Source organism: Idiotropiscis lumnitzeri, chromosome 13 (assembly GCF_059441095.1).
Source record: "Idiotropiscis lumnitzeri isolate Australia: NSW breed Sydney's pygmy pipehorse chromosome 13, RoL_Ilum_1.0, whole genome shotgun sequence".
NCBI classification, from domain to species: domain Eukaryota; kingdom Metazoa; phylum Chordata; class Actinopteri; order Syngnathiformes; family Syngnathidae; genus Idiotropiscis; species Idiotropiscis lumnitzeri.
The window spans coordinates 14,748,736-14,774,616 of record NC_142403.1 but is presented as its reverse complement, the minus strand read 5'-3'; the positions used below and the strand labels follow the sequence as shown (position 1 = coordinate 14,774,616).

At 41.1% G+C, this 25,881-nt stretch overlaps 1 protein-coding gene and 1 non-coding gene across 4 annotated transcripts in view; both read left to right on the top strand.

Moving 5' to 3' along the window:
- The first annotated feature begins 4,753 nt into the window (after positions 1–4,753).
- On the top strand, positions 4,754–4,824 carry trnag-gcc (transfer RNA glycine (anticodon GCC)). Its single transcript has one exon. It is a non-coding gene; the product is annotated as a tRNA-Gly (tRNA).
- A 4,640-nt stretch (positions 4,825–9,464) lies between these two features.
- Positions 9,465–25,881, top strand: part of shroom2a (shroom family member 2a) — a 29,018-nt gene continuing 12,601 nt past the window's right edge. For 2 of the 3 annotated variants that reach the window (XM_088314118.1, XM_088314115.1), the window contains exons 1-3: positions 9,465–9,741; positions 10,796–11,024; positions 17,312–17,460. In XM_088314118.1, coding sequence (XP_088170244.1) covers positions 10,800–11,024; positions 17,312–17,460 — 374 coding nt within the window. In that variant the 5' untranslated portion in view covers positions 9,465–9,741; positions 10,796–10,799. Of the gene's footprint in view, positions 9,747–10,795; positions 11,025–17,311; positions 17,461–25,881 lie in introns of all 3 variants that reach the window. The other variant, XM_088314117.1, reaches the window with a different exon arrangement.

Below are 25,881 nucleotides of genomic sequence, written 5' to 3'. Positions count from 1 at the left end.
AATCTGTTATATATTTTTTTTTGGTCTACGGTAACAAATTCTGTTATGGTAATTTAATTATTCCTGGTTGATTGTAAGTGCATCATCATATTGTCATTTTGCTAGTTTTGAATTTTGACCTGATGGATTGTACTTTTTCACTCTCCCCCGCCAAAAAAAAAAAAAAAAAACAGATGCTTCCTGACTTTTTGTTGTTACTTTTCACACTTTTCCAGTGTTTTGAAGCTGCTCTCATCAAAGTTGAAGCTCTTCACGCTAATTTGGAGCCTATCGGTCAGGTTGACTCCAGCTGTCAGGCGTCAGATTTATGCTGCAAGACTGAAGGAGGACTAGGAGGAGGAGGTTAGTTCTGGGGAGGACAGATAGGAGTGACTGATTACACCAGTGTGTGTGTGTGTGGGGGGGGGGGGTGCGCGTGTGAATGTACAAACACTAAACCATAAACACAGCATCTTCCATAGCCATGGGAAACCAAACTAGCACCTGCCATTCAGGAGGAACTGCGTGGGTTGCATACATGACGCCCTCCTACTATAGTTAGCATTCGCCTCATCATAAACAGATATAGTATAACGCAGGCAACGGGATGTCTGTCCTAGTGGTTGAACGATTTTTTTTGGGTGTTGGACAAATGTGAATAAAGACGAGTTGAATTCGATGAATCAATGATGGGTTTTTTTCAGCACGGTAGGCCTACATAAGTCCACAACCTCTCTTGCACCACCGTCACGTTTCACGTAGATTTTTTTTTTTTAGTTGACGCTAATGGACTGAAAGTCGCGTCAAAGTCGATTCATCACTCATTGTGATGAAAGTTGAGTCAAAGTAACTGATAGCATTATTTTCATCCCATGATTGCAGTCAGTAACCTTCATTGCATCATGGACCAGTTTTGGCGACAAAAGTGGAGCTCGACTTCGAGCTGCTGACCTAATTTCTTGCCGCCAGTCCCGTGCTACCGCTGGTAGGAATCTTTTGAGGCTAACCACTCTCGACATCCCCCACTTTCTTATTTTTGTATGTTCTGATCCGTGCAGAGGTATAAAACCTGTGTTGTCTTGATGGTCGGACATTCCGCTGACTCAATGGCAACAAATGGGCGAGTCGTAAGTATCTGAATTGGCCAAATGGAAGATGAGATGCCAAAAATATGCAATTAGCGATTAGTCGATTTATATCTTCAGATTCAAGTAATAAAGTCGACTAGTTCACTACTTAATTGAACTTCTAGTCATTTTATACTTTGTGTCTTTTCTAAAATCTTTTGTTAGCTGTCTGTATTCAACCTCTGTGTTTATTTTTTTTTTACTTTTTATTTAGTTAGGGTTTGTTTTTTTTTTAGTTTTTTAAGGTGAATTTCTGAACAAATACATAAGTTTGTCCTTTTACAGTTGAATCGAGTCTTGTGCATTTACCACAATCTTCATATTTTTTAAGTATCCAAACTTCTACTCAAGTACAGCATACGAGTGTACCACCTCTATGTTAAATTTAAAAGTGTACAAAAATGGACAAGCATGTTCACGAACCTGGAGCAGACGGTGCGACATTTCCTCTGGCTAATGTCGCCCGTAGCCTGTAAGCAGAGCCGGGGCGACAGGAAACGACGGGCGGGGCACTATATTTAGGACTTTTTATCACCTCATTTAAACTAACCTGAAAATGCAAATCTCTACGGAAGCGAGGCATTCTGCACTATTGATAATAAATGAAATGCTTCAAATGAAACAAGTGAACAAATAGTTGTGAGATCAAACTCCCCAAATATGGTGAAACTTAACCAAAACCTACTTTAAAATATGTACACTCCAGTATATATGCGCCGTTAAAATTATGGTGCGAGGATGGGACCCTTCCTCTGTCACCTCACACTCACAAGCTATTAATACTACGCCACACTGTGAGAAAATACTCCGTCAGGCAGCAAAGTTCAGACCACGCTGCCATTCACAACATTTTTGCACACCCTAATGTGCTTTTTGCGGTTTGAGTAAGACGGCAAATGGATGGTACTCGGAAAAAGATTTGAGAAACCCCCCGGCCGGGGTTTTCAACATACACATCCAATGTTTATTAGCGGGTCAAGTTCAAACACTCGCTACCTTGCACAATAGAAATAAACAAAATGACTTCAGCTTAATGATAAAAAACAACGCACAATGCCAAAAAGGAGCTAGCAAGTATTGTCAGCGTTGCAGTGTTGTAAGTCGTGCAACTACGACATCGGTGTAATAGAATTAGAATTAGAAATACCTTTATTGTCATTGTACTCAAGAGTGCAACGAGATTAGACGGAAACAGTTAATATATCAATATTCACGCCGACATTCTTTATCCTCTGTCAAGAGCAACTGATATTACTGCTGGGGACTCCTGCCTGCCTGCTGTGTTTTTATTGGTGGGAGTTGACAGGACTGATTTATCCAAAAAGTTAGCAGTGTGACCTCTGTCAGGGAGCAATCCACCGGCACAAATGCACACACGGATATACATATTCGGACTGAGCAAAGGTCTCGGGGGTGTGCAAGTCGAGCCGTGCCCCACAGTGGCCCCGTTTGAAGTTGTTAATGGCAAAACATAAACAGCCAAAAACACTTACACGCACTATTCCATTATATCACAGCGGCTTCGTGAGGGCATTTCAAAAGTTTATGTGAGTGAAACCTTTTTCAGTTGTGTGTGTGGTTGCGTTTCAATATATGAGAGCGTTTCAGTATATATATACCCATTATGAGAGCTAGCGTCTGTATTGTGTGTGTGAGAGCAATTAAGTCTTGAATGGGGGTAAATAATGTTTCTATTTTGAGTGTGAGAGGGTATGAGAGAGTTTCATTCATTTGTGAGAAAGTGTTTCAATTGTGTGTAAGAACGTGTCAGGATATCATATGGGTTAATTTCAGGTTCAGTAGCACCTGAGAGCTTCAATAGTGTACCCTGGGTGTGGCAGTATTTTGAATATATTATGTGAGACCAAATAAGTTGTTTCAATATCCTATATGAGAGCATTTTAATGGGTGAGAGTAAGAGTGCTTCACTGGTGTGAGTGAATGAAGGATTCAGAGTGTTTTAAAAAATCGCCTAAGAGTGTTTCAGTAGTGTTTGTGTGTGTGAGAGCGTTTCAATACATTACATGAGATCATTGCAGTATATATTAAATGACACGTGTGTCTGGAGTACGTGTGAAAATGTTTCAATTGTGCAGCTGAAAATGTTTTTGTCGTTTTGGCGGGAACATTTATGTTCCATGTTTAAAAATCTTTTAAGAAGAGAGTAATATTTCAGTTGTGTGTGAGAGTTTTTTTAGAGAGCATTTCAGTATTTTATTTCATATTAATTTTTCGTATTTAGTAGTGTGTGTGCGTGTGTGGGACTGAAACTCTCTTTCCCCGCACTATAGATACACTCCCATCCTTCACTTCCACCTCCAAAATATAAAATAAATGTCAACTTACATAAAATAATTTGTGAGGTGGTTGAGGAAGTTGTGGTCAGGTGGCTGATGTTTACCACATGGAAGCGGTAGCAAGGCAGACAGGAGTGAAGAATGGACAATACAAACACTCAGGATCGCTGCTAAGTCGCATCATCTGGTGACAATTTTGTCAGCTATATGAGAGAGCTCTTGTTTCACACACACTGTCAGGCTTTTGTGTGAAGGGGTGTGTGAGTGTGTATGCAGGAAAGGTTATTGTGAGGGGTCATCGCGAACATAATTCTGCTGATCATATGCATTACTGAAATGCTCTCATCCAATATGCCAAAACGCTCTCATTTATAGTACAGTGGAACATATTCATATTTCTCAAAAATATTGAGAAAATTGAAAACAATTTGGGGAAAAAAACTGCGTGAATACAAATCCGGGGTGCCAAAGCGCTCATAGCATATGCAGGGGGCCACTCTCTTGTGAAATACTACTAAAAAAAGTTTTACTCGCACACACTGCTTTCATTATCAACACTAAATTACTGAAACACTCCCACACTGACTACAGAAAATGATTCACTCAGACAATCACACTTCTAAAACGCTTTGATATAATGTACTGAAAAAAATCTCACACTAAGTTCACACAAAGTACTATAAAAGATTCACTCACTCATTTAATGTTCAACCTACCTCATATAGTAAACGCTCTCACACAACCACAGGAAAAAAAATCCCTTGCAAACAAATACTCTATAAAATGCTCTCATATAATATACTACACGGTCACACAAAACACAAAATAGGCTTGCTTGCACACAATACATTTGAAATGCTATCTCATGCTATAAACGACTATGCTCTCACACTAACAACTGAAAAAAATCCCTCGCACACTGACTACTGCAACTCTCGTGTATATTGTACAAATGTGTATTGAACAATCATTCACAAGTATTGAAAAACTATTAACATTCTCACTCACTCACACGCCGTTATGAAATGTTATCATATACTAATATTTATATATATTTCTACGTTTCGTTCGTGAGTATGAGTGCGAATCCCTAAGTAAAGTCCCTGCCGACAGCTCAAAGATTGTTGCACTCTGTCTGTTAACTTGCGGAGTGCAAGTGAGTATGAAGCGCACACGATATATCCCCGGGATAATTGTATAAATTCACAGGCTGCTAAAAGACAGGCATGGCAGGAATTTACACTACAATTTTCCTGCTTTCACAGGCAGAACTGTCTTGTTTGTACGTGCGCGCGCTTGCTAACAGGGCTGCCTTATTAAAGACTAGACAAACATTTCATTTGATATGTAGCATTGGTGGTTCAGTGGTAGAATTCTCGCCTGCCACGCGGGAGGCCCGGGTTCGATTCCCGGCCAATGCAACAAATCCTTTTCATGGTTACATGTTTTTTTTTATTTTTTTTTTTTTTCAAACATATGCTGCTATTGTTATACATTAACGGCTACATTACCCCGCCTTTCTGTGTGACACATATTAGGTACTGTGACACTGCAAATTACCCCATAGGGGCATTAATAAAGGCCATCTTGACAGTCTTAAAAATAAGACTGTTTTCAGCCTGATACCGAAACCTGGTATCAGTACTCGCCCATCCCTCAATAGATTAACGTAAAATCAATGTGATAATAATTACTCAAACCACCGCTCAAAATAATCCCCGTTCGATGTTCTGTTGATGATTCAATAAGTGCAAATTAAAGTGACATAAAATAAGTGTCGATCCTGATAGCCACGTACAGTAAATCCATAACTTTTAAACATGCATTTCCCATCCGTCTAACACGTGAGCAGTTGTATAGCACTCATACAAACATACCGCGATGACCAAAGGGACGTGGGGGGGGGGGGTCATTTATCTCAATGACTTTATTACTGTTAAATCACTGCTTCTATTTTATATTTTGGTGCAGCATTATGACAGCAAGGTGTGACGGGATGATAACGAGTACACAGAGTTTAGAGCAGCCCCTCCGCTGCCCCCCTGCCGTGAGAAGTTCCCTGTTCCCAGGCCCCGGTGTGTACGTTTGGGGGGCAATAACTCACCAGGTCCCCTTCACTTCCTCTTTTAGGCCCTGCGCTTTTTTATGACCCGCTCCTCTGCCGCGCATCTGCCGTCCTCACCGCTGCTATTGGACGAGGAGGAGGATGCAGCTGGGATGAGGTGGGAAGGGATGGGTACACCAGTGTGTATCACGCCAAAATAATCAGGATTGTTTTGATCAAAATTACAATTATTCATGTTAGGGAACTCATATGTGGTTTTATTGCACCACTTTTTGGAAAACTGACAAAAAAAATTACATTATTCTGTTTGACTGGACTTTAACTGAACTCGACCACCACCCGCATCATGCTCCTCATCTCCAATTTTTACTGTACTTTCTTTTCTTGCCGCATGCATCAAGTACTTGATGAGATATGCAGCAGAGCCCAGAGTGCAAACATCGCAGGTGATCAGGTTAACGATGGCTGTTTTACTATTTGTGCGTCTTAAAAAAATGTGTTCTAGTAGGCTTTTTCTGTCATTTTTTTTCAAGCGGAAGACTGAAAGTTTTGGGTTTATGTTTGAGATGTAGTCATCCATTAGTAGGCGGGGAAGGTATTGTGGCTATCGAGATAGGCATTGATGGAGGTAAGTTGGTAAGGTTTGCTGAACAGTATGAACTTTCAGTCGACTTTTTTTGCCGCGTCATTAAGTTTTACTTTAAAGAAAGTGAGCTTGACTTCTATAGGTAGACTTGACTTTGACGGTCAGAGTCGAGGTTGTATTTCAGACTCAAAGGCAGTACCGTCCCGGGCAAAGAATATTCTCATAATAATGCTACAGCTTTTCAATTTGTCCTAAATTTTGACATTACTATATGGATGATTAGCCTTAATAAAAAATTCAGAGAAAAGGGTGTATTTTTTTTACACTTTTTTTCATGTTACTACATTACAGTATTTGACTCCTGTCCTTAAATATTTAGTATGTATGATGATTCTTTTGCTGTTAGTGCAAATATCATTGTTCTATAAAAATATGCTTTCAGCAGTGGCAGCCGCTGAAGTTTTCTCCATTGGGTGAGGGCCATTATAATTATTGCCAGGGTACGAAGAGACGTAAAAACTTGAAATAAATGAATAGCAATTCCAGCCGACCACATGTGAACCTGACGACCAAAAGTCAACAAGCTACTGAATACGGAATATACCAATACCAAAATAGTGAGTTCAGAGAGCGCTGGAATGTTGCACCCCACCTTGGTCCTATCTAATGCATTAGAGGATTTATTGAGCATTTCAAACTTAAAAGAGAGCCAACAGGTGAAGATTTGTAAAGAACACTTTTCATTTGATATCAATATTTGCATTACATGCCTTGTGTTCAAGGAACATAATGTGGTGACCACAGTCAGTGTGGGGGCAGCGCCCTCTATTGCCTTGGAGTCTTTCGAGGTCCCTGCATGAACTGTGCATGTGGTGAAACAAATTGGTTGGGTCAAATGTTATAAAACGAAAAATAGTCATAAGCAAATCAAATACATGAATAACTGTAACAGATGTCTTTGTCGCCGCTGATGCGCCGTGTGGGCTTTTGAAGGAGGCCTTGTGTGTTTAGTACGTGCGCCGTGTTGCTGACCCCCTGATCGCAACAACTATTTTAATCCAATCAACTTCCTTTTCACATGACTGTCACACTCTGGCCGTTGCCACGGCGACGCGAGGGGAATGGAAAAAAAGCCGAGAAAGGTCTGCCTTGTCCTCGCTCTAAATCACTGTGACATTTAAACACACCGCCATATACACACCATATGTTGCGACTTTCTTCAGTTTTGTTAGCTCTACTGTAGTACAGTGGTACCTTGACTTATGAGTTTAATTTTTTCCGTGACCAAGCTTGTAACTCAATTTACTCCTATATCAAATCAATTCACCCCACTGAAATGAAGTAAATGTATTTAAAGTTGACCGCGCTATTCACCAATAGGAAATTGGAAACTTGTGTATAATTAATAAAAACGCTAAATAATAATGACAATTAAAATCTACCCGCCCCCCCCCCCCCCATAAAACAATATTGAAAAAAAGGATAAACCTCCAATAAGAGATTTCCACAAAAACACAGCGGCTGGCTCCCAACAAAAAAGACAAAACAAAAAAATATCTTTACATAATATTTTAAAATAAATTGAAAACAAGTATGAGAATAGGTGAACCCGCAGGTGCCGTAACACGAGTATCCGGGGATTCAGCCCCCCTAAACAACATTTTTTTAATGGAAAATATAGTACTGCAACAAATGCAAAGTGTAAGACAATAAATGTGTTTTATGACTAAATACTGTGCCTACTGTCGTATTTGGGTATTAGTTGTGTGCCTTTAAGGGGTGTGGCCTCGCAAGTGACGGTTTGAACTTGAAAAACTTTTGATGAAACTTAAATTGTGGGTCTTGTAATCTAAGGTAGTACTGTACTTTGATGCTAAATGTTGCATTGTTAGTTTATGAAAAAATTAGAGTGCATGTTAAAAGTGTTGACTGAAAACAAAGACAAAAACGGACACTTGCCAATAGCCTTTTGTAGTACAGTAGGTTTACCAATAGGTGGTGCTGTTGGCTGTGAGGAATTGCGCAACCTAAGGTGAGGCTAATTTCTGGCCCCTGCACTTGGCGTTTCGCCCGTGAATTTGAAGAGGAAGTTTCACCATGGAAACATTTTGGGATTAAATCAATTTTGGATAAATCAATGTAAATGACAGGCCAAAAATAAAGTCTCGCAACTCAAAATTTGCAAAAACCTATAAACATATATGGCCTACAAATTCGCGATGTTGGGGCGTGAATGATGAACAATATGAACAATATAATGTGAGTTCGCTTTGCCAAAAGAAGAGCAAAACTCGATGCTGTATTAAATACAAAGGAGGAGTTTCATCTTTCATATAATCAAAAACACTGCACAGTGAAACAGGATTGCACAAGCAGACAAACAGCAGATAAGTGAGACCATACATCAAAACTCACTTCCGCTCTGTGCAGAGGTGAAAAGTTGAGTCTGTGCCCTGTGGTTCTTTTCTCTCTTTTTTTGGCACGCCAACTCTCCAACCCCGTGTTAATTCTCACTTCCAAGTTGATATGCATGTTGCTTCTTGCATGGACGTACTCGTGTGTGCAGAGTTGTTTTTTTTTTTTTTTTTGCATTTGCAGCGGAAACTGCTGACTGGAGGTTGTTTTTTTTTTTTTTTTTGGGTCTGTTGAACCCCCTCTCCAAATCATTTGATTTAACGCAACACAACTCTGTCCGTCACCACTTTTCCACAAAGAATGCCACCGCTTCTTATCCATTTAAACAGTAATGCAATGCTACCATCTACTGGACAATTTGATAACTGTTTCTTGCGACTTTAATATGTATGCGGAAAAAGAGAGCATATCTAGATTTGTTTTAATTTTTAAACATTGTTTTCATTTTGAAACATGGCAGTCTTTCTTGAATTGACTTAACACAAACAAACTTGTTTTTTTGTGAAAGTCGTGTAAAACACTGTTTATAAATATTTTTCATAATATATAAAATAATTATTTTTGACCTGATACATTCAACTGTCAAAATTCAGTGACAATCCTAATCCAGACCTTTGTTTATAAATAGTACTATTAAAATACTTTTAACATATTTTATTAACACTGAACTGGTTGTTTAACGTGGTTTGTATAGCTGTCTGTCTGTCTGTCTATCTATCTATCTATCTATCTATCTTTCTATCTATCTAATTAACCATCTATCTATCTATCTCTCGCTCTTCGTCTACTTCCACACACACTTCCTGCTTCTGTGGCTCCACCCCACAGGGCTTATGGGTAATGTAGTGAATCCGTTTGCTCAGTGTAGTTACCACAAGCAAGTATTCGACCGATAGTCGGCAGAGGTCGCCATTGCAACGTATTCCAGATCTACGGTGGCCGAATGGGGGCTAAAGCTAACTGAGGTAAATTAGTTCCGCGCTGTGTGTGTATGAGAGTGCGGCAGTGTCGGCGTTGTGTGCCTCCAAAGAGTAGCTAGCCACGCAACCAGACAAGCCTCCCTCACTCTTAGAACTCGGTGAGCGACGCGTTTGGGACGTTTCAACCACGCAACTGCAAAATTCGAAAATAAAAATGGAGAATGCGTAAAAGCGACACTGGGGCATCAGCAAGTGGCACCCGTCCGGACTGACCGACTGACTGAGCGGCTAACAAGACGACGGGGACGGTCTGTGATCGCCCACCGGTTGATCCACAAGTTGCATTCCCCAGGTAAGGTGAGTTTTTTAACACAAAATCCACCGTTGTTTTGGGTAAAACTTTTAGGGGAGTTTAGTTTAGCGTTCGACACTATGACAGAGTTTTATTCGAAATGTTTAGTAGAGTTTTTGTTGCGTTTATTGGTGGACAAGATGGTCTCCCCCCCCCTTCTTTGTGTTTGTTCTCGGACTTTGTTGTGCTAAGAGCATTAAGTTGCCGTCTGGGCGATGACAACAGGTGTTAAACGCAAGCAAAATGTTTATTGTTTCGTCTTTTATGATTTAGTCGTATAATAAAAATAATAGAAAACTGTTTTCATCGTTGAAGCGTTTCATATAAAGAGCATTTGTAGTATAGAGTTAAAACTGCTTATAAAGAAATGGCAAAAGTGCTTTGTTCTTGAGAAGTAAAGATACTTGTGGAAATATTATACAATGTATAAAATACAGATTCAACTCATTTACTTGTACAAAAGTAAAATAAGTATAGACTGAATGTACTCAAGTAAAAATGAATTTTTGACAGCTTTAACAATAAAACTATGAATCGGTTCGCATCTCAATTTCTGCCCCGAGGTTCAATACTTATTTATTTAGTTTTTAAAATAAATTAGTTAATATAATCCATCCATCCATTATCCGATCCGCTTTTCCTCATGAGGGTCAGGGCATGCTGGAGCCTATCCCAGCTGTCATATATTATTTTTACAAATAACACACTACCATGTTACAAAATAAGTCAAAGAAAATGACAAGAATTCCCCACTTCACCTCCCAAAGCATATATTTTTATTTATTTATTTGTTTTATTTTATTTATAATTTTCTACTTTGATGTAATCAAATAATAAAGGCCAAAGAATTGTAAAACTTTCAAATGTTCTGTCTGTACTTTATATCTTAAATAATGCTTTAAGGGATCTAAAAAGATTGAAGATCAAATGTCGGAATCTGCATTGGCCTTAAAAAATCTAATAAAATCAGGCAGGCCCCAATATTAAGTTTGCTCTCCCTTGGTCCAAAAAGACACAATGGATGATTATCATCATTGTTTCTTTCCCTTCAAAGTGCCATGGATTCTGAGCAGTACAAGGTAGATGCACACTACATAGACGCCAGCAACAGCGGCGGCCACCACTGGCACGTCATGGCGAAAGCGGGAGATTCGGACTCCAGGGCACGAGACGGTGACGGCGGTGGCTGGAGGTTCCTGGAAGTGTCGCTCTCCGGAGGCGCGCCGTGGGGCTTTACGCTCCGCGGAGGTCTGGAGCATCGCGAGCCCCTGCTCATCACCAAAGTAAGTCGTCCCAAAACTCGGCTCATTTTAAGCAGCTGCTTTTCTGCCTCCAATGATCATGGTAACAAACGCCATACTTGACAATGCAGGAGGGGAGGGGTGAGCAGTGGCTCATTTGCATGAGGCATAAGCAGACCCTCCAAACAGACCAAATCTCCACCAGTTTTAACCAAAAACTCATGTTGCTCATGTGTGGTTCTTGTAGCTTGGACCGTTGGTGCTGTTGTGTCGTCGGTGTTGTTTCCTCTTACCAGCGTCCTTTGATAATTGCTGACAAACACTGAATGACAGGAAATATGAAAAAGCAAAATAGAGCGGAACTTATTTTCCTGTAACTCATAAAACCTTAATGTGCACGCATATGCTAGCTGCAGGTGTAAGCAACTAAACACACTGCAGTCGTTTCCCTGAGGTTGCGCAAGTCGTCAGTTTTGCTTTTTATTTTGTTTTTTTGTTATATGATGCTGTTTTTTCCAAAAACAAGGAACAACTTGTGTGTTGCACTATCCTACAAAATAGACAAAATGCTAATGTGCAATTATGATTTTTTTTTTTCTGCTTCTTCATGATGCGTTTTTTTGGATTGGAGCGATTTACAGTCAGAAAAATACGGTTGGGATTACTACTTTCCTAAAACAAAGACAGACTGTTGATGTTGCACTTTCCTAAAAAGAAGACAAACTGATTACCCCCCCACTTTCATGACTTCCCTTTCATTTCCACACAACAATGTCATAGATGGAATGTGACGTGCGTTACTATGCCGCATGTTGATACAACGCAGACTGCAGGCAGTTCCTGTCTTAGTGCGATCCGTGCTTCCATGTCGCCTGTGTAATCATTTACCACGCGAGGCCTCGCTGGGCGCTTAATTCCCGGTGCTTTACCACCATCACCTGTTTGAGTTGTGGCTGTCGTTTCGGCATCGACCCAAAAAGAGGTCCAAAGTTCAAGCCCAGGGGGGTGGCAGCGAGACTCTCGTGTAGGTTTTTTTTAACTAGATGCCCCTGCCATCATGTTAAAAAGGGTTCCTTTTGAGCACTTAATATGTGACTATGTAAAATGAACAGTTTCATCTTGACACCATTTTGCTGTTAATATTTCATGACCACATGGACATTGGAGGCGGCATTCAAAGGGGACCTGGTGAGATTTTTAACCTTTTCAGTGCCGCGATTATTTGTTTTATATGATAAACATGTTTTGGGATATGCTATAAATGGTGAAGCAACACATATAGACAGATGACGATACAATCAGGCATATATTCTTGATCCTCCAGCATGAAGAATAACTATTTTTGCATGACATAAAATACTCTAAAGTGCAGTTTTTCCGATTACTAAACATGTTTTTTTGGGAGGAGGGCTTGAACGCTTTACTGGCATTTCGACTTCAATGAGGAAGGACGATCATTTATTGAACAGGGAATGTAACCTGACACACAAATACAAAATGACACTTGCAAGGCAAGCGCAAAGCTCCTGACATCACTCGAGTAACTTCTTGCTACCCTGCAAGAAGGTAGCTCGTGGTACCAGAGGTAACATGATGGATGTCAGGTCTCTTGTTAAAGAGGCTAAAGTATCTATTTTAGTCTAGGGGGAAAAAAAAAACTTGGATAGATCAAGGAATGTATTTTATGTCGCCCAAAGCAGTAATTTCTGACATGATATATTTTCTTTTATATGTTAGTTCGATTGTGTTCTATTTAACAACGTTGTAAACTGCTCTTCCGCTCAGTTTTACCTGTTTTATCTATGTGAAATTATCATATTATACCCCAGCTGTACGTTTTTATCTGGACATCTGTCGAATATAGAGCCAAATAAGTCAAACTTGATATTCTCCTGTCCCACAAACTTGTAGATAAGTACCACAGAGCCACATACTGGGCACCATCATTTTTACATAAAAAGATTACTTTTTCCAAATTTATACAAAGGAATTCAAAGTCAAATCCCATTTTATTTATATATATATATTTTTATATATATATATATATATATATATATATATCTACAAAGATTTATGTACTTTGTATATATAAAAAAAAATATACAATGGCCCACAGTGTGAGAAGCGGTTTCGGGGGGAGATCGGTTTCCTGGATCTAATTAAAATTCTTAACATTCCTGTCATGACTCAGGTAATGCGCGAGGTCTTGGCAGCCTTAAAACTCCTCACTCAGGATAAACTTAAATAATCCCGTTTTACATGACACAGCTGGCTACGCCACCCCGTGCACACGTTTGCGTTTTGCACGACGACATAATGTTGCACAACAGAGCCTCTCTCTTTATCACACGCTGCAATAAATCAAGTGCACTTACAGCACGTTGGATTCATTATAGGATCCTTTTTGTACCGGGGGCTTTGTGGGATCACACAGACCAATGTGGCTCATCGTAGCTTATTTTTCGGGTTTGGTCGATTTTAGGGATTTAAGGAGTATTTCATTCCACCGCAAACTGCTGTAAAAATTTGGCACATGGCACGCAAACGTTCAGTCAAATTGGAGATATGACAGTGGTGGAGCGGTTTGGAACTTTGACTGCGCATCTGTAAAGATTTCATGGAGGGAGTAAATACGCTTTAAAAATTCACAAAATAATTTTTGTATTTTGGTATATTCATGACGAGACTTAGAGACGACATTGCAATGTTGCCCGTTGTCACTCTCTTGCTGTCAAGAAATCGGAGACTTCTGTCAACTTCGCTTGCTCCAAGATGTTTATTTTTATTACTCCCAGTTTACTGTCAAACGGACCCCGCCTCTCACCGAATGTCCCCTCGAACAGACTCCACCTGCGGCCCTCATATGGACAAGCTCTATAAAACAAAAACAAGGCGCTGGATCGATCCGTTTGTTTACCGGCGGCCTGTGAAGCGTCACTCAAACCAAGCCCCGACCACACGTCAGGTTTTAATGACTTGATGCCTTGTCAGCAGAAAGTCGGCATTCCTTCCTCTCGTCCCCACGCCACATCCTTCCCCTCGCATCCCCTCCGAGACACTGTTTTCACGGTCATCCAGGATAGCTGCACATTGACTGATTGGCGCCCGGAGGAAGAGCGTCAACAAAGGGCGTGCGATGTGGCCCGCGCTGATTAGGCGAGCGCGGCGCGAAGTGTTTGGAAAAGGAGCTATAAATCTCCTGGAGGGTCAGCCTTTATTTTTGTTTGCCTGGCTCCTCGTTCGTACTGCTCGCCACAATCTTGATGCCTTTACGTGGTTGGAAGCAATGAAAGACAAACTGTTGTGCAGGCTAAAGGGTGATGAGCTGTTAATTTTTTTTTTTTCTTTTCATACAACACATCATTTGTTATCCACGTATAGGAATGTGTTTCACTACCGTCGATTACATGTGCGTAAACCCGTGTAAACCGTTTAGCGGACATTCTAATTAGAGGTTTTCAGAATGGCGACCGAGGGCAGTGATTATGCTGCACTCAAACGGACGTAAATCTCGGGGCTGTAAAACACGTTGGCAGGATATTTTAAAAAGAAAAAAAAAAAAGGCCCAAAGCGCTCTTAAAACGAGGCCTCGCACTCCCCTTTTTCACGCTAGACCCTCAACTTTAATGTGTCGCTTATTTGTCCAGGACAATGATTCTCTATCAGTATGCCAAGAGATCAGGTGTGCCACTTGACATTTTATTTATTTGGCAGTAAACTTCTTTACTTCAAATAATGTATCTTTGTTCATCTAGCTATGACAGTGACATCTAGTGGCCGTCAGAACAATTACCGTAAATGCTATCCCGCTAGATGACCCCGAGTACAATTAACCCGTGTTTCTCCTTGGTACCATTCCTGCAACATAATAATTGTTTTATCTTCTACAAAACACGCCCAGTTTTTACAGTGAGATCAGTAAACTGAGATGAGATCAAGGACTTGAACTCTGATCAATCTTGATAACGCCATTTGTGTCTGCCGCGGTGTGAAAATGGCTTCAAGTGCGTCAAACCAAGGAGCTCCAAGTTCCATTTTTTTTTTTTTAACCATTTGTAAAATGTTCTTAAAAATGACACACCGTTGTCAATCCTCCCTACTTTTTTTTTTGCTTCTGGTCAACTACTGGCAAAAATGCTTGATGCTAAGCTAACTTGCTCCAAATGAGTTGCTTTTGTCGTTGCTGAGTTCTAGTGAAACCCTCAGGATATACTTTCTCTGTCTGTGCTTGAACGACTGCACTAGAATGTTGGTGTTTTCATCAATCCTGTTTTGAGAAAACAACCGTATGACAAACATGAAGCGATTTCAAATTTCCAAAATCGATTCAATTCTATACCCAAGCGTCCTTCCATCATGCAACAACCTTTGAGATCTTTTATCCAGTTTTGATAAAACTGCCGCCATGACAACATCCACGCAAATGTACCCGTATCGTATCAGCTGGTATAATTAAAAAAGTTTTCCTTCTTGAAATAAAATGACAGCAAAGAAGGTCTTTTTTTTTGGGCACAGACTGCATTCCACTGCTCAAAGGCAGCTGGGAGTCTCCGGTTTGACGTTGACACTCAGCTGCTTTGCAAAGTCTTCAAAGCCTTTAAAGACAGAAGAAAGCCACAATTACACTCCTGAAACTCGGAGCGTTGTAGAGTCGCCTGCTTCGATCGTGCAGCCGCTGCCTTCGGACTTGACGAAGAGGGTTTATTTTATCTTTTAGTACCACAGTTAAATATATCCAAAGCGCTGTTTTGCAGTTGGCAGCGCCTGATCTGCCGAGAATGCATCAGACATCGATTCAGGCTCTTCCAACAGAATACATGACCATATCAGGCCCGGGTCGGGAACCCGGCCAGCTTCCATAAACTTCCCCCTTGGAACCTCGTCTCGTAGTGGAATGAGGAACGAACGATGAAAAGACGCTAAGATGGCCGCTCGTTATCCGGACTCTCTCGTGTTGAGGATGAAGACCACGTGATGTTCTTTCAATGTACACATGCCTTCATCGTTGAGTCATCCAAAAGCTCCCCGCCGGTTCGCTGATAATCAGCTGCAGATTCTGGTGTGTTAATGTGACGAGCAGAGGCGGCAAGTCAGGCAGTTTATAAAGTCTCCTCAAAAACTATTGCAACGGCAAAGTCAATTCCTTTTGTTTTTGTTGCGTGCCGATTCAAATTTGAGATCAACAGGTGACAAAAGTTAAGAAGTCAAGCTTTCATTTTACGGTATTGACATCGAGATGTGTTAATCAACGAAGAGCACATTTTTGTTTGAAGCCGCATACTTTTTCAAATGAGCAAAAGTAGAGGAAGCCAGACGTTTTCCTGCACTTTTCTTGTTGCAAGAGAATTGTTGAACATTTTTCAAATTTCCTTTGTGACAGAAAAAAACAAAACAAAAACCTTTTTTTTTCTTTTACTCCCTAAATTTAAAAATAGAACTCCTTATGTTGTCAGAATAGCTTGTTACTTTCAACCTCCGCAGATGCCGTCTGTACTTTTTTAGTTTTGCTTCCGGAGCTGAATTAGTACTTCTTTTTTTTTTTTCTTTCAGCCTTTTTCTTCTTTTTTTTTTTTTTTAACACAAGTGTCTGTAATTAAGTCCAAAATGAAAGTACTTTTACCATCACTACCGACGAGGCCTTGTTTTCTTGAGAAGGCAGCTTTTATCGGTCTCCTGTCAGTTTAATATCACCACCAGCTGACCTTCTGTCCGACAGCCGTCTTCTCCCGGGTGTCTGTCATCAGACACACAACCGGTGTTTGACAGCCATTGAGACACTCAGTTGACCCGCTCCTCACGTCCGTTTCTTTATCCTTTGACTTAATTTTAACGTCAAAAATACCAGATGGGCTTCGGCGGAGACTTATTATTATGGAAAGCATTTTACTGTGCAAAAATATAATACAACAGTTTGTGTCACATAATCATCTGGAGCTGTTTGAAATCAATTCTTTTAACCCCTGACAAAAAAAATAATAAAAACTATATCATCCTCCCCAAAGATGCTGAATGTTAAATGTATTGACATGAACAGTCATCGTGGTCAAGTGAGCTGGGGATGAATTCAAAAATCGGAATTGTTAAAGAAAATGTCTCATTGCTCGCATTGTTTAATTTACACGTGTTAGAACTCTTAATGACCAAAGCCTTGGGTCCAATAGTACAAAACAGAATCGCTGTGCTAAAAAACTAAAAATACTGACATCATCCATTAGTCAACTTCATCTCCACTTGAATCACATAGTCGCCTACAAAAAAAATGGAAAACTTATTTTTCATGCACGCACCATATCCCTGCATGTTGAATGGTGTGCCGTGTTTGTGCGCAGGTGGAGGAGGCCAGCAAGGCGGCAGCTGTGGGCCTGCAGGCTGGAGATGAGCTCGTCAACATTAACGAGATTCCCCTGAGCGGCTTCAGGCAGGAGGCAATCTGCTTGGTGAAAGGCTCCCACCGGACGCTCAGTCTCATGGTGAAAAGGTAAGAGGGTCGCCGCGGCAACAAGTCCAGACAACAAACCCCAAGTGGCGGAAAGTGGAGGTCGCTTTAGCACGCATGCTGCGGTGTTTCCCGCCATGACCGCCGTCAAAGTTTCTTGTGAGCCGGATGATCCTGTTGGGGTTGGGTTGCGCTTTTGTGACGCGGCTTTCTGCCGCTGTCAAGGAAGACGGGTTGTGGGTGACATCATACCATAAACACACACATGCCGCTTTTGGACTTGGGTCAACTGTGAGGTAATCAAGTACATATGCTTTGCTACAGTCATCCCCCCCCTCCCATATCTTCATTATTATTTTTTTTTAACTTTTTTTTTCTGTGTTTAAAAAGAATGACTTCATTGATGAATACACTTTGACATGAGTTTTCTCACATTATATTCAACGACTCAAAAAATCTTTTGTCATTCATCCAAATATTGCCCAGTTGGTTCTTTAATATTCATTTTTCAGCAACTTTTTACTTCTACTCCCGAAATTTGAAAACTGCACTTGGTCATAACAGTCTTGTTACTTTTTTAATTATTCATTAATTAATTCATATCAAAATTGATTGATAGATTATATTTAAAGGGGAAGTCAACCGTAAAAAATTCCTAATAATATATCCCCTGCGCCTCCTCTAACGACCAATCATGACTCAGCTTCAGAAAACAGGTGTGCCGTGATTGGTCCGAGCAACTCTGATGTGATTTTCAGTCGCCAGAAAGTGACAAAATGGCCGCCCCCTGACATGGCTAAAAACGGGCAATTTTTCTGCCTGATTCATATTCCACAAATATTAATTAGAAGGCCATGTTTAGACTTGTGAAGGCACATCAAATATATTTTTGCAAAGATTTCTTTGGGGTTGACTTCCCCTTTAAGTTTTTTTTTAATTGCTTAAGGACAGTAGTTGAATCAGTGCTACTTATTTGATCACTCTTTTGTTTCTTTTTTTCCGCAAGTATCTGTACTTCTACTTAAGTCCAGACTGTGTGTACTTTTGCCACCTCTGTGCGTCACCACTTCACCTCTACGCTCCCTGACACTGTAAATATCTCTGCGGCATTCTCGTGGCCTTCATATCTTCTTTAAACTGATGAATCATTCGTCAGCTCCTTCCGCCAAACGGCCCGGCGTGTGCTCGACAATGGCGGCTTTGTCTACCCATTGCCGTCTGCTTGTCTTTCTGCGTTGTCTCATATCACATCGGAACGTAATCGCCCGCAGACGAGGCCTGCCGTATAAGGAAGGCCACTCGCTGTTGGTCTCACGACGAGCGAGCGGCTTTGAGTGGCGGCAAAATGTCGTTCAATGACAAGTGAAGTAGCGTGTGACTTTCGACTTTTAAAACAATCTTCTGTTTGGGGGAACATTACAGACTAGTGCGGTGTCAATAATCAGAATTTGTGTGCTGTAATATCTTTTTCAAGTTAGTTAATGAGTTTCACATCGTACCGAAATGTCACCAGTCATGACGTCTGCTTGCCTCAGGCAAAGCTGCACTATATTTGTTTATGTAGTAGAATTGTAACTAGAGCGAAGCTGTTGCACTTTTTGTCCTTTTGTGTTTTCTCTGTTGGTACTCGGCTGCTGCCCATTTGCGATCAATGGCATCAGTTGTGAAACAATGTGTGTGGTTGTTTTTTTTTCTGTACGCATCACAGCGGGATGCATCAAGCTCGCATCTGCTTATTGTCGCCTTCGCCACGCTAAATGAACAAAGATGTTTCCTGCAGACGCGATCTCACTGTTCTCATTGTGTCGTCGACAACCTCCGAGCCTTCTGGGACAGTCAACTTCCTTCCTGCTCTTCGTCCGCGTTCAACCATTGACTTTATCTGCCTCGGCGAGCCTGTCCAAGGTTACCCAGACAAGTTTGTCAGCTGGGTAGCCGTGACTCCATATTTGCTATTTGAGGGACGTCATGGTCATAATATAAATTGTTAGCAACAGAATGGCGTTTTGTTTTTGAAATACTTATGGGATGAAATTATACACTGAAAATATTTTTGAGAAATTTATTACTGTAGCCAACCAATGTATTAGGGCTGCAATGAAAAATCCTGGAAGTATATATATATATATATATATAAATATATAAATATATATATATATATATTATACTAAATGATATATTTTTTACTGTAATAGTTATTCCGTATTATTTACAGAAATATGTCATACCTTGAAATCCAAATAATTGAATAAATAAAATTATTATGCTATTGTTTCATCTGCCGAATGCTACAAAAACAGATGGACATTTAGACGTTTTAAAAAAGTTTTATCTCTCCACAAAGATTTACACAACGAGGATAAAAAAGGCTGTAGTAATAAATGAAATAATAATGAACAAAATATGCCAATCCAAATGACATGAATCATATTTCTTTAACTCAATGAAAATACAAACAAGGAAGCAAAAAAAAAAAAAAAGCTCTTTTTTGTTTGTTTTTTTTTGGCTATGATCGCAAGATCCCAAACAGGAAATCTAGAGTCACATTCATTTAAACACTGTCCTTCCGTAGCATCGCTGTTCTAGTCATCTCGGGAACATGTTGAACAGGAAGCTGTCAGAACCTGCTCCAGTTTCAGGTGCGGACTCTTTACAAATAGCGAGTATTCGGCATGCGGTGATGAAACTGGGATTGTTGGTGAAGTGCCATTCCAGGCTGCCACACACAAAGGTGCGGTTTGCATTTCAGCATCAGCGCAACATGCCCTGACATGGCAAATCGGCGCCTTATGCAAGAGTGTCGCTTGAATTAGTGTGACAATTTAGCAGCTTTGAATCTGTTTAAAGGAATTGAATACGTAGAATTGAATACATTTTGACGGCTTATTTATACTTGCCCATCAAAATTTGCAAGCACGTTTTATCCAATCTTTGGTACAGCCCCAAGAAAATTAAAAAAATTCTGCCCCCCCAAGCCAGTTTAACTTGGTAGCATTGAATTTGGTTGGCCTGTCTATCATGAGTAGACCCACAAAAAGTTCTCGAGAAGCCATGTCCAAAAAATGGACATAAAGTCTGCCATTGTCATTTTCTAGGCGTCCTTCCACGTTGAACTTGTCCTCGATTTTCCTCGATTGCAGTTATCTTTGAACCACGTGTTCGAGACAGACGGTGCCACAAATTTGGGCAACTTGTGAGGCTCTGAGTGTGGGTGCAGCATGACAGCAGTCCTTGATGACTCACCATAAAACGGGAAAATCTAATAGCTCCTTGATTTTGAAACCCTGAAGCCAGTTTCACTCAGCAATGTGAAATTTGTTAGGCATGTCTATTATGCGATGACCAAAAATACAAATTTCATGAAAACATTTGGCAAGTTGGTTTGAAGTGCCGTTTTGGGCTGATAAAACATGTCCCGTATCACTCCAAATCGGGAGATTTGGTTGGCCTGACGATCATTTGTGAACCCTCAAAAAGTTCTTATGAGGCCATGATGATGAGTTTGCAAGTTTTATTGAAGCGGCCATTTCGGGTCTTTTGGGCCATTTTCAGCTCTCCTCAAAGATGATCTTGATTGTCCTTGTTTTCTGTTGATGTGCCCCACTGCCCTCTTAAAGGCTCCGAAGTGGACTGATGCAGGTGTGTCAAGTTTACACTGGTCTTCATTTTTTTTCCCCTCCACTGTTTCTTTCTTCACTTCAGTGGATTTTACTGCCCACTAGCCAGACCCCTGCAGCCTGCAAACACTCTCTCTCTTTTTCTCTCTCTCTCTCTCTCTGCGTCTCTCTCTCTCTCTCTCTCTCTCTCTCTCTGCGTCTCTCTCTCTCTCTCTGCGTCTCTCTCTCTCTCTCTCTCTCTCTGCGTCTCTCTCTCTCTCTCTCTCTCTCTGCGTCTCTCTCTCTCTCTCTCTCTCTCTCTCTCTCTCTCTGCGTCTCTCTCTCTCTCTCTCTCTCTACGTCTCTCTCTTTGCGTCTCTGCGTCTCTCACTCGCTCGCCGGCTCTTGCTGGGGGGCGTTCCCACCATAGCCAAGGAACTCTGGGAATCATTAAAACTTTCCAACGTGAATGCTTGCCATTTGCTGCAGCGGTTGGCTTCCCTCTTCTGGCGTTTTTGCAGAAGTGCGCTTGTCCTGTTCTCCCGCTTTTTCTCTTATAGATGTCCACACACAGTAGTTCCATGGTTGCGCTTTCAAGCCACGTTTTTCCAACAGCGGTTCAGTCCACCATCCAGTTCTACCTGGAAAAAAGCTTATTAGACACATGTGCACAGCAGGCAAGGGCTGGGGAGGTCTGGATTTAATTTCTCTTTGTTTTTTTGGTAATAAGCCCATGCAGCATGTTCGGAATGTGCTGCGCTGAATTCCACTCGGAAGTGGATTGCTTAAAATTGTTTGCTTTTAGTGACGAGCTCACAAGCCCTCAGTATGTTCAGTGCAGTAGCCAAAAATCGGTAGTTATATTTTGATTTATATTTTCATCTGTCGGACTATTTTATGTTTGTCACTGGCTCAGTTGGAATCCAGGAGGCGGACAGGACTGATGTTACTCAAACAGGTATCTGCTACATTCTCGACAAGTTCCAAATAACTAAGTAAGGTGCTGTATCAATTACCTCCACCAAGGCTGGTGTTGCTTTTATTTTTCAATAAGTTTCAGATTGTTTATTTGTGAGTGGCATTTGGCGAAAGCTACACGTCTGATTTCCGGATACTTTTGTTGAGTGGTGACATTTTGTTGTAGTCTATATCCCGATAAAAATTGGGGATGGATGAATTTCTACCATTTTCAATTATTTTTTCAAATATGTGCCTATTAATATCGATCACCATATGGCATGTCTTTTTCAGTTGTGATTTAGTATTGACACAAAACTATTACCGTACATGTCAATATTTACATGTATGGTCATCTCTTGTGATACAGTTGGTGATACAGACATATCATATCAACACATTTTATGGTACACTCTCTGTACACCTGTTTGTTGTATCAAGATTGCATGTCTTACAATCAGAGTTGGGCACCTGACCCTTTTTTGCCAGTCAGTCCCCCGTCCTCAGGCTGTGACCTCTGTACTGTTCCGGCCTCGACCCTCCAGCCTTATTCATAAAAGTTGTCGGGCCCAAAATGGGAATCTGACCGGGCCGGTGGGCTGGACCGCTCTGCCCCCAGGACGGACTGCCCAGCTCTGCTTATAATGCGGTTCTTGCTGGTTTATCGAATGAATCTGTACAACAATTACAGACTACCTGAAGAAAACCCACTTGGAGAGCATGCACAGTTGACGACAGGGACGAGGGAGCTGAAGTTTGAGCCCCAAACGTCAAGCGAGTGAGGCAGGCGTGCTAACCACTACAGGCCACTATTTCAAACCAAAACATCTCTCCTTGTATCCGCTTCGTTGCCATCACCCTGAGTGCTTGCAAAGCTCATTAGCCAGGCTTTCTGGAAGTGGGGTGCGCCCTGGAGATCAAGCGGTTGCCATAGCGATGGCAGAAACGCACATCCGCCTCACAACTTGGGGTAAGGGTGGCAGGCGGGCGATCTTGCATTTCATCCCGACATTAGCATATTAGCTACTCTTGAGCCAATAGGGTAGAGAATCTCCAAAAGAGGGACGGGCTTTGGACAATAGCTGCCCTCCTCCTCTTCATGGTCTTAGTCTTCCACGTTTCCTCCCCCTCCTTGGGGGAACAAACTCCTTAATCACGACGGGAGTCACCACTTCTTTTTAAAAAGTTTGTTGAAGATTTTCCGGGTTTTGCGGCTGGTAACTGAGCCGGGATGCTTTGCGTGTTTGGAAGCGCTCTTACTGCGTTCACCAAGTTGCCCTCAATGTTGTCGTGTTTGGGATTGTGTGTCCTCCGCTTTGGTGAGTCAAAACAAACTTTAGTTTAGCCCGTATTGGGTTTATGACCCTAATACGTGATTGTTTTGTGAGGTCACGCTTCATTTGGGTTAAGCCACGATCAACTAGATTTTCCCTTTGCAACCTAAATTAATCTTTAGCGTGTGGTTTCAAGGGCTTATATTTGTGAATATTAACACGTCTTTGTGGCGAGGTGACAAGCATGTTTTTCAATTCGATTTTGTCATGTTCATAGGCCGAGTCTGTTAAAAGCGCAAAAGGAATTTGTCTCCAAAGATCAGCCTAGTACACAGGTGTCAAACTTGAGGCCTTGTGGAAAAGTATGTGTATTTTTTTTTTATTTTGGCATAGCACTCTGTTTTACTTCACAAAGACTTAAAGTAAGGACATGATTTAAAAGAGTGTCAAGAACGAAAGAATTGTTGCCTCATTTATTTGCTTTATTTCAATGGGCATTGTGCTGCTCCTTCTCATTGAGTATCCTGGCCACCTGGGGGCAGTATAATACAAGTTCATATTCAGTACATCCCCACTAAACTGCAGATATACTACTTGTTTTTGGAGAGGATAAAGAATATATGCGTTTGAGTGTTGTCTGTATTTGTGTTCAAATTGTTGTCGGAAGGGCGTCTAACAACCCGACACGATGCTATTCACTAGCCTGTCGAAGGCGTTTTGCGTTGTTTGTTAGCATTAAACTGAACAGGCTGTATCACAACGCACCACTATATTGCAGGCAGAACAATAAAATTCAATATCCTCAACGTTTACCGCAAACTTTTCAGATACTTTGCATCCTTACATTGTGACGATGGTGGTCTGGGACAGCCTCCCCCCCCCGCCCCCATCACGCCGCAGCCCAACTGATTCACTTTCCGAGCATATCTGCACCAGCCCAGCTGTAGCCCTGACGATAGGCCTAATAAAGCCACCCTCATTTGCATACCAATGGCCGGCGCCATGTGTGGCTGCCTGTGAGTGCCCCAGAAATGCAAGAGATGGGAGTTCCGCCACGCTAGCTTTTTCTTTGTCTTCCCAATCAGCTTTTAATGCTAATCCGCAATTATTATTATTGGGAATCATGCCAAATTCTTTTTGATTTTTAAAAAGCGGTGTTTTTGATAGTCGTATTGTAGTTTTTCACGAATTAAGGACCTACTTGCCATGGAGTCTTTGAAGGCCTTTTAGTCAAGGTGACTGAAAGGGCACAACCCCCTGAACTCAGTTTTTTTTGTTTGTTGGGTCCGAGTCTAATCGCAGTTGAAAGCTTTGTCCGAAATTCTTGACCATCGCAACATCATGCAGGCTTTTAACAACCCTCTGACTTCAGAAGCAAGCTACCATGCGCTAACGCAAACGAGCCAAGAAAGAGTTACCCAACCTGTATTCTCAAACATTTTAAGCTAAGTACTATCTAAAAAAAAATACTGCGACCATCGTGACCATCAAGTGTTCATCAAAAAAAAAACGTTTATTTGATATTATTATAAGCTACAGCAGTGTACAGTTATATGCAATTTCAACATTAGCATTGTGCTTGAATATTGGAAATAAATATACTTCAGTCATGATTCACTGAAAAGGTAAAAAGTTAAATGAAAATCGTACTTAAATGTTTAAGAACTAGCAGAGCACTCAGAAGCTCAGCTTGCCAAAGTAACGTAACCAAACCCAGAAAAGAGGTGAGCCGTGATGCTCACAAGCTAAGGCCGTTGGGTACTGTGACGTCATTATCGGTCGACAACAGGTGACAATACAGGACAAAATGGCAACCCCCTGTGATGGACAAAAACAGTTTAGTTATTTTTTATTTATTTATTTTTTTTATTTCTTCATTCACTTCTTTTCGTCATCCCTTATTCTTTGAACCCATAGTTAGAAAAAAGAAATTTGGCAAACTAGAAAAACTCAAAAATGCAAGCACAAAACAAAAATACTTTGACAAACAACTACCATGAACTGATGGTGGTCAGATGTTGTTAACTTCTCTAACGCCATCTAGAGGCAACATGTATAAAGCCCGCTCCTAAATCAGATTCTTGCTCGAACATAAATAAACCTGACTGTGTAAGAGATTCTCCCATCACTAAGCAACACCGCCCCAACGCCTCCTTCCCTCGCCGTCCACTTGCTGGACTCGTTTTTCCCTGCTGACTATATGTTCCCGTCTGTGGACATTTCCGCCAAGTCCTGTTCACATAATGAGTCCAATGGTGAAGACATCTCATCTTTTTTGCGTCAATCAACACGTTGGGAATTAGGCTTTTTTTTATGCATAAAGTGAGCCAGCAGAGGGAGCTGTAACACTTCTTTATTGTTCTCTCTGTACAAGGACGTACAGTTGTACCTTGCGTTTAATTTGCTCCATGTGGATAAAGAATAATACTGTAATACTAGATTTCTCATCACGCCACTTAACAATGTTTTTTGTTGGTGTTGATTCGGTGGCAGTATCGGATTAATGGAATTACCATTTATTTCAGTGGGGAAGTTGATTTAATAATGCCTTTATTAGTCCCACAATGGGGAAATTCGAGATTCGAACCCAGGCCTCCTGGGGAGACTGGGTCCGGAACGCGGCGCCTTAGACCACT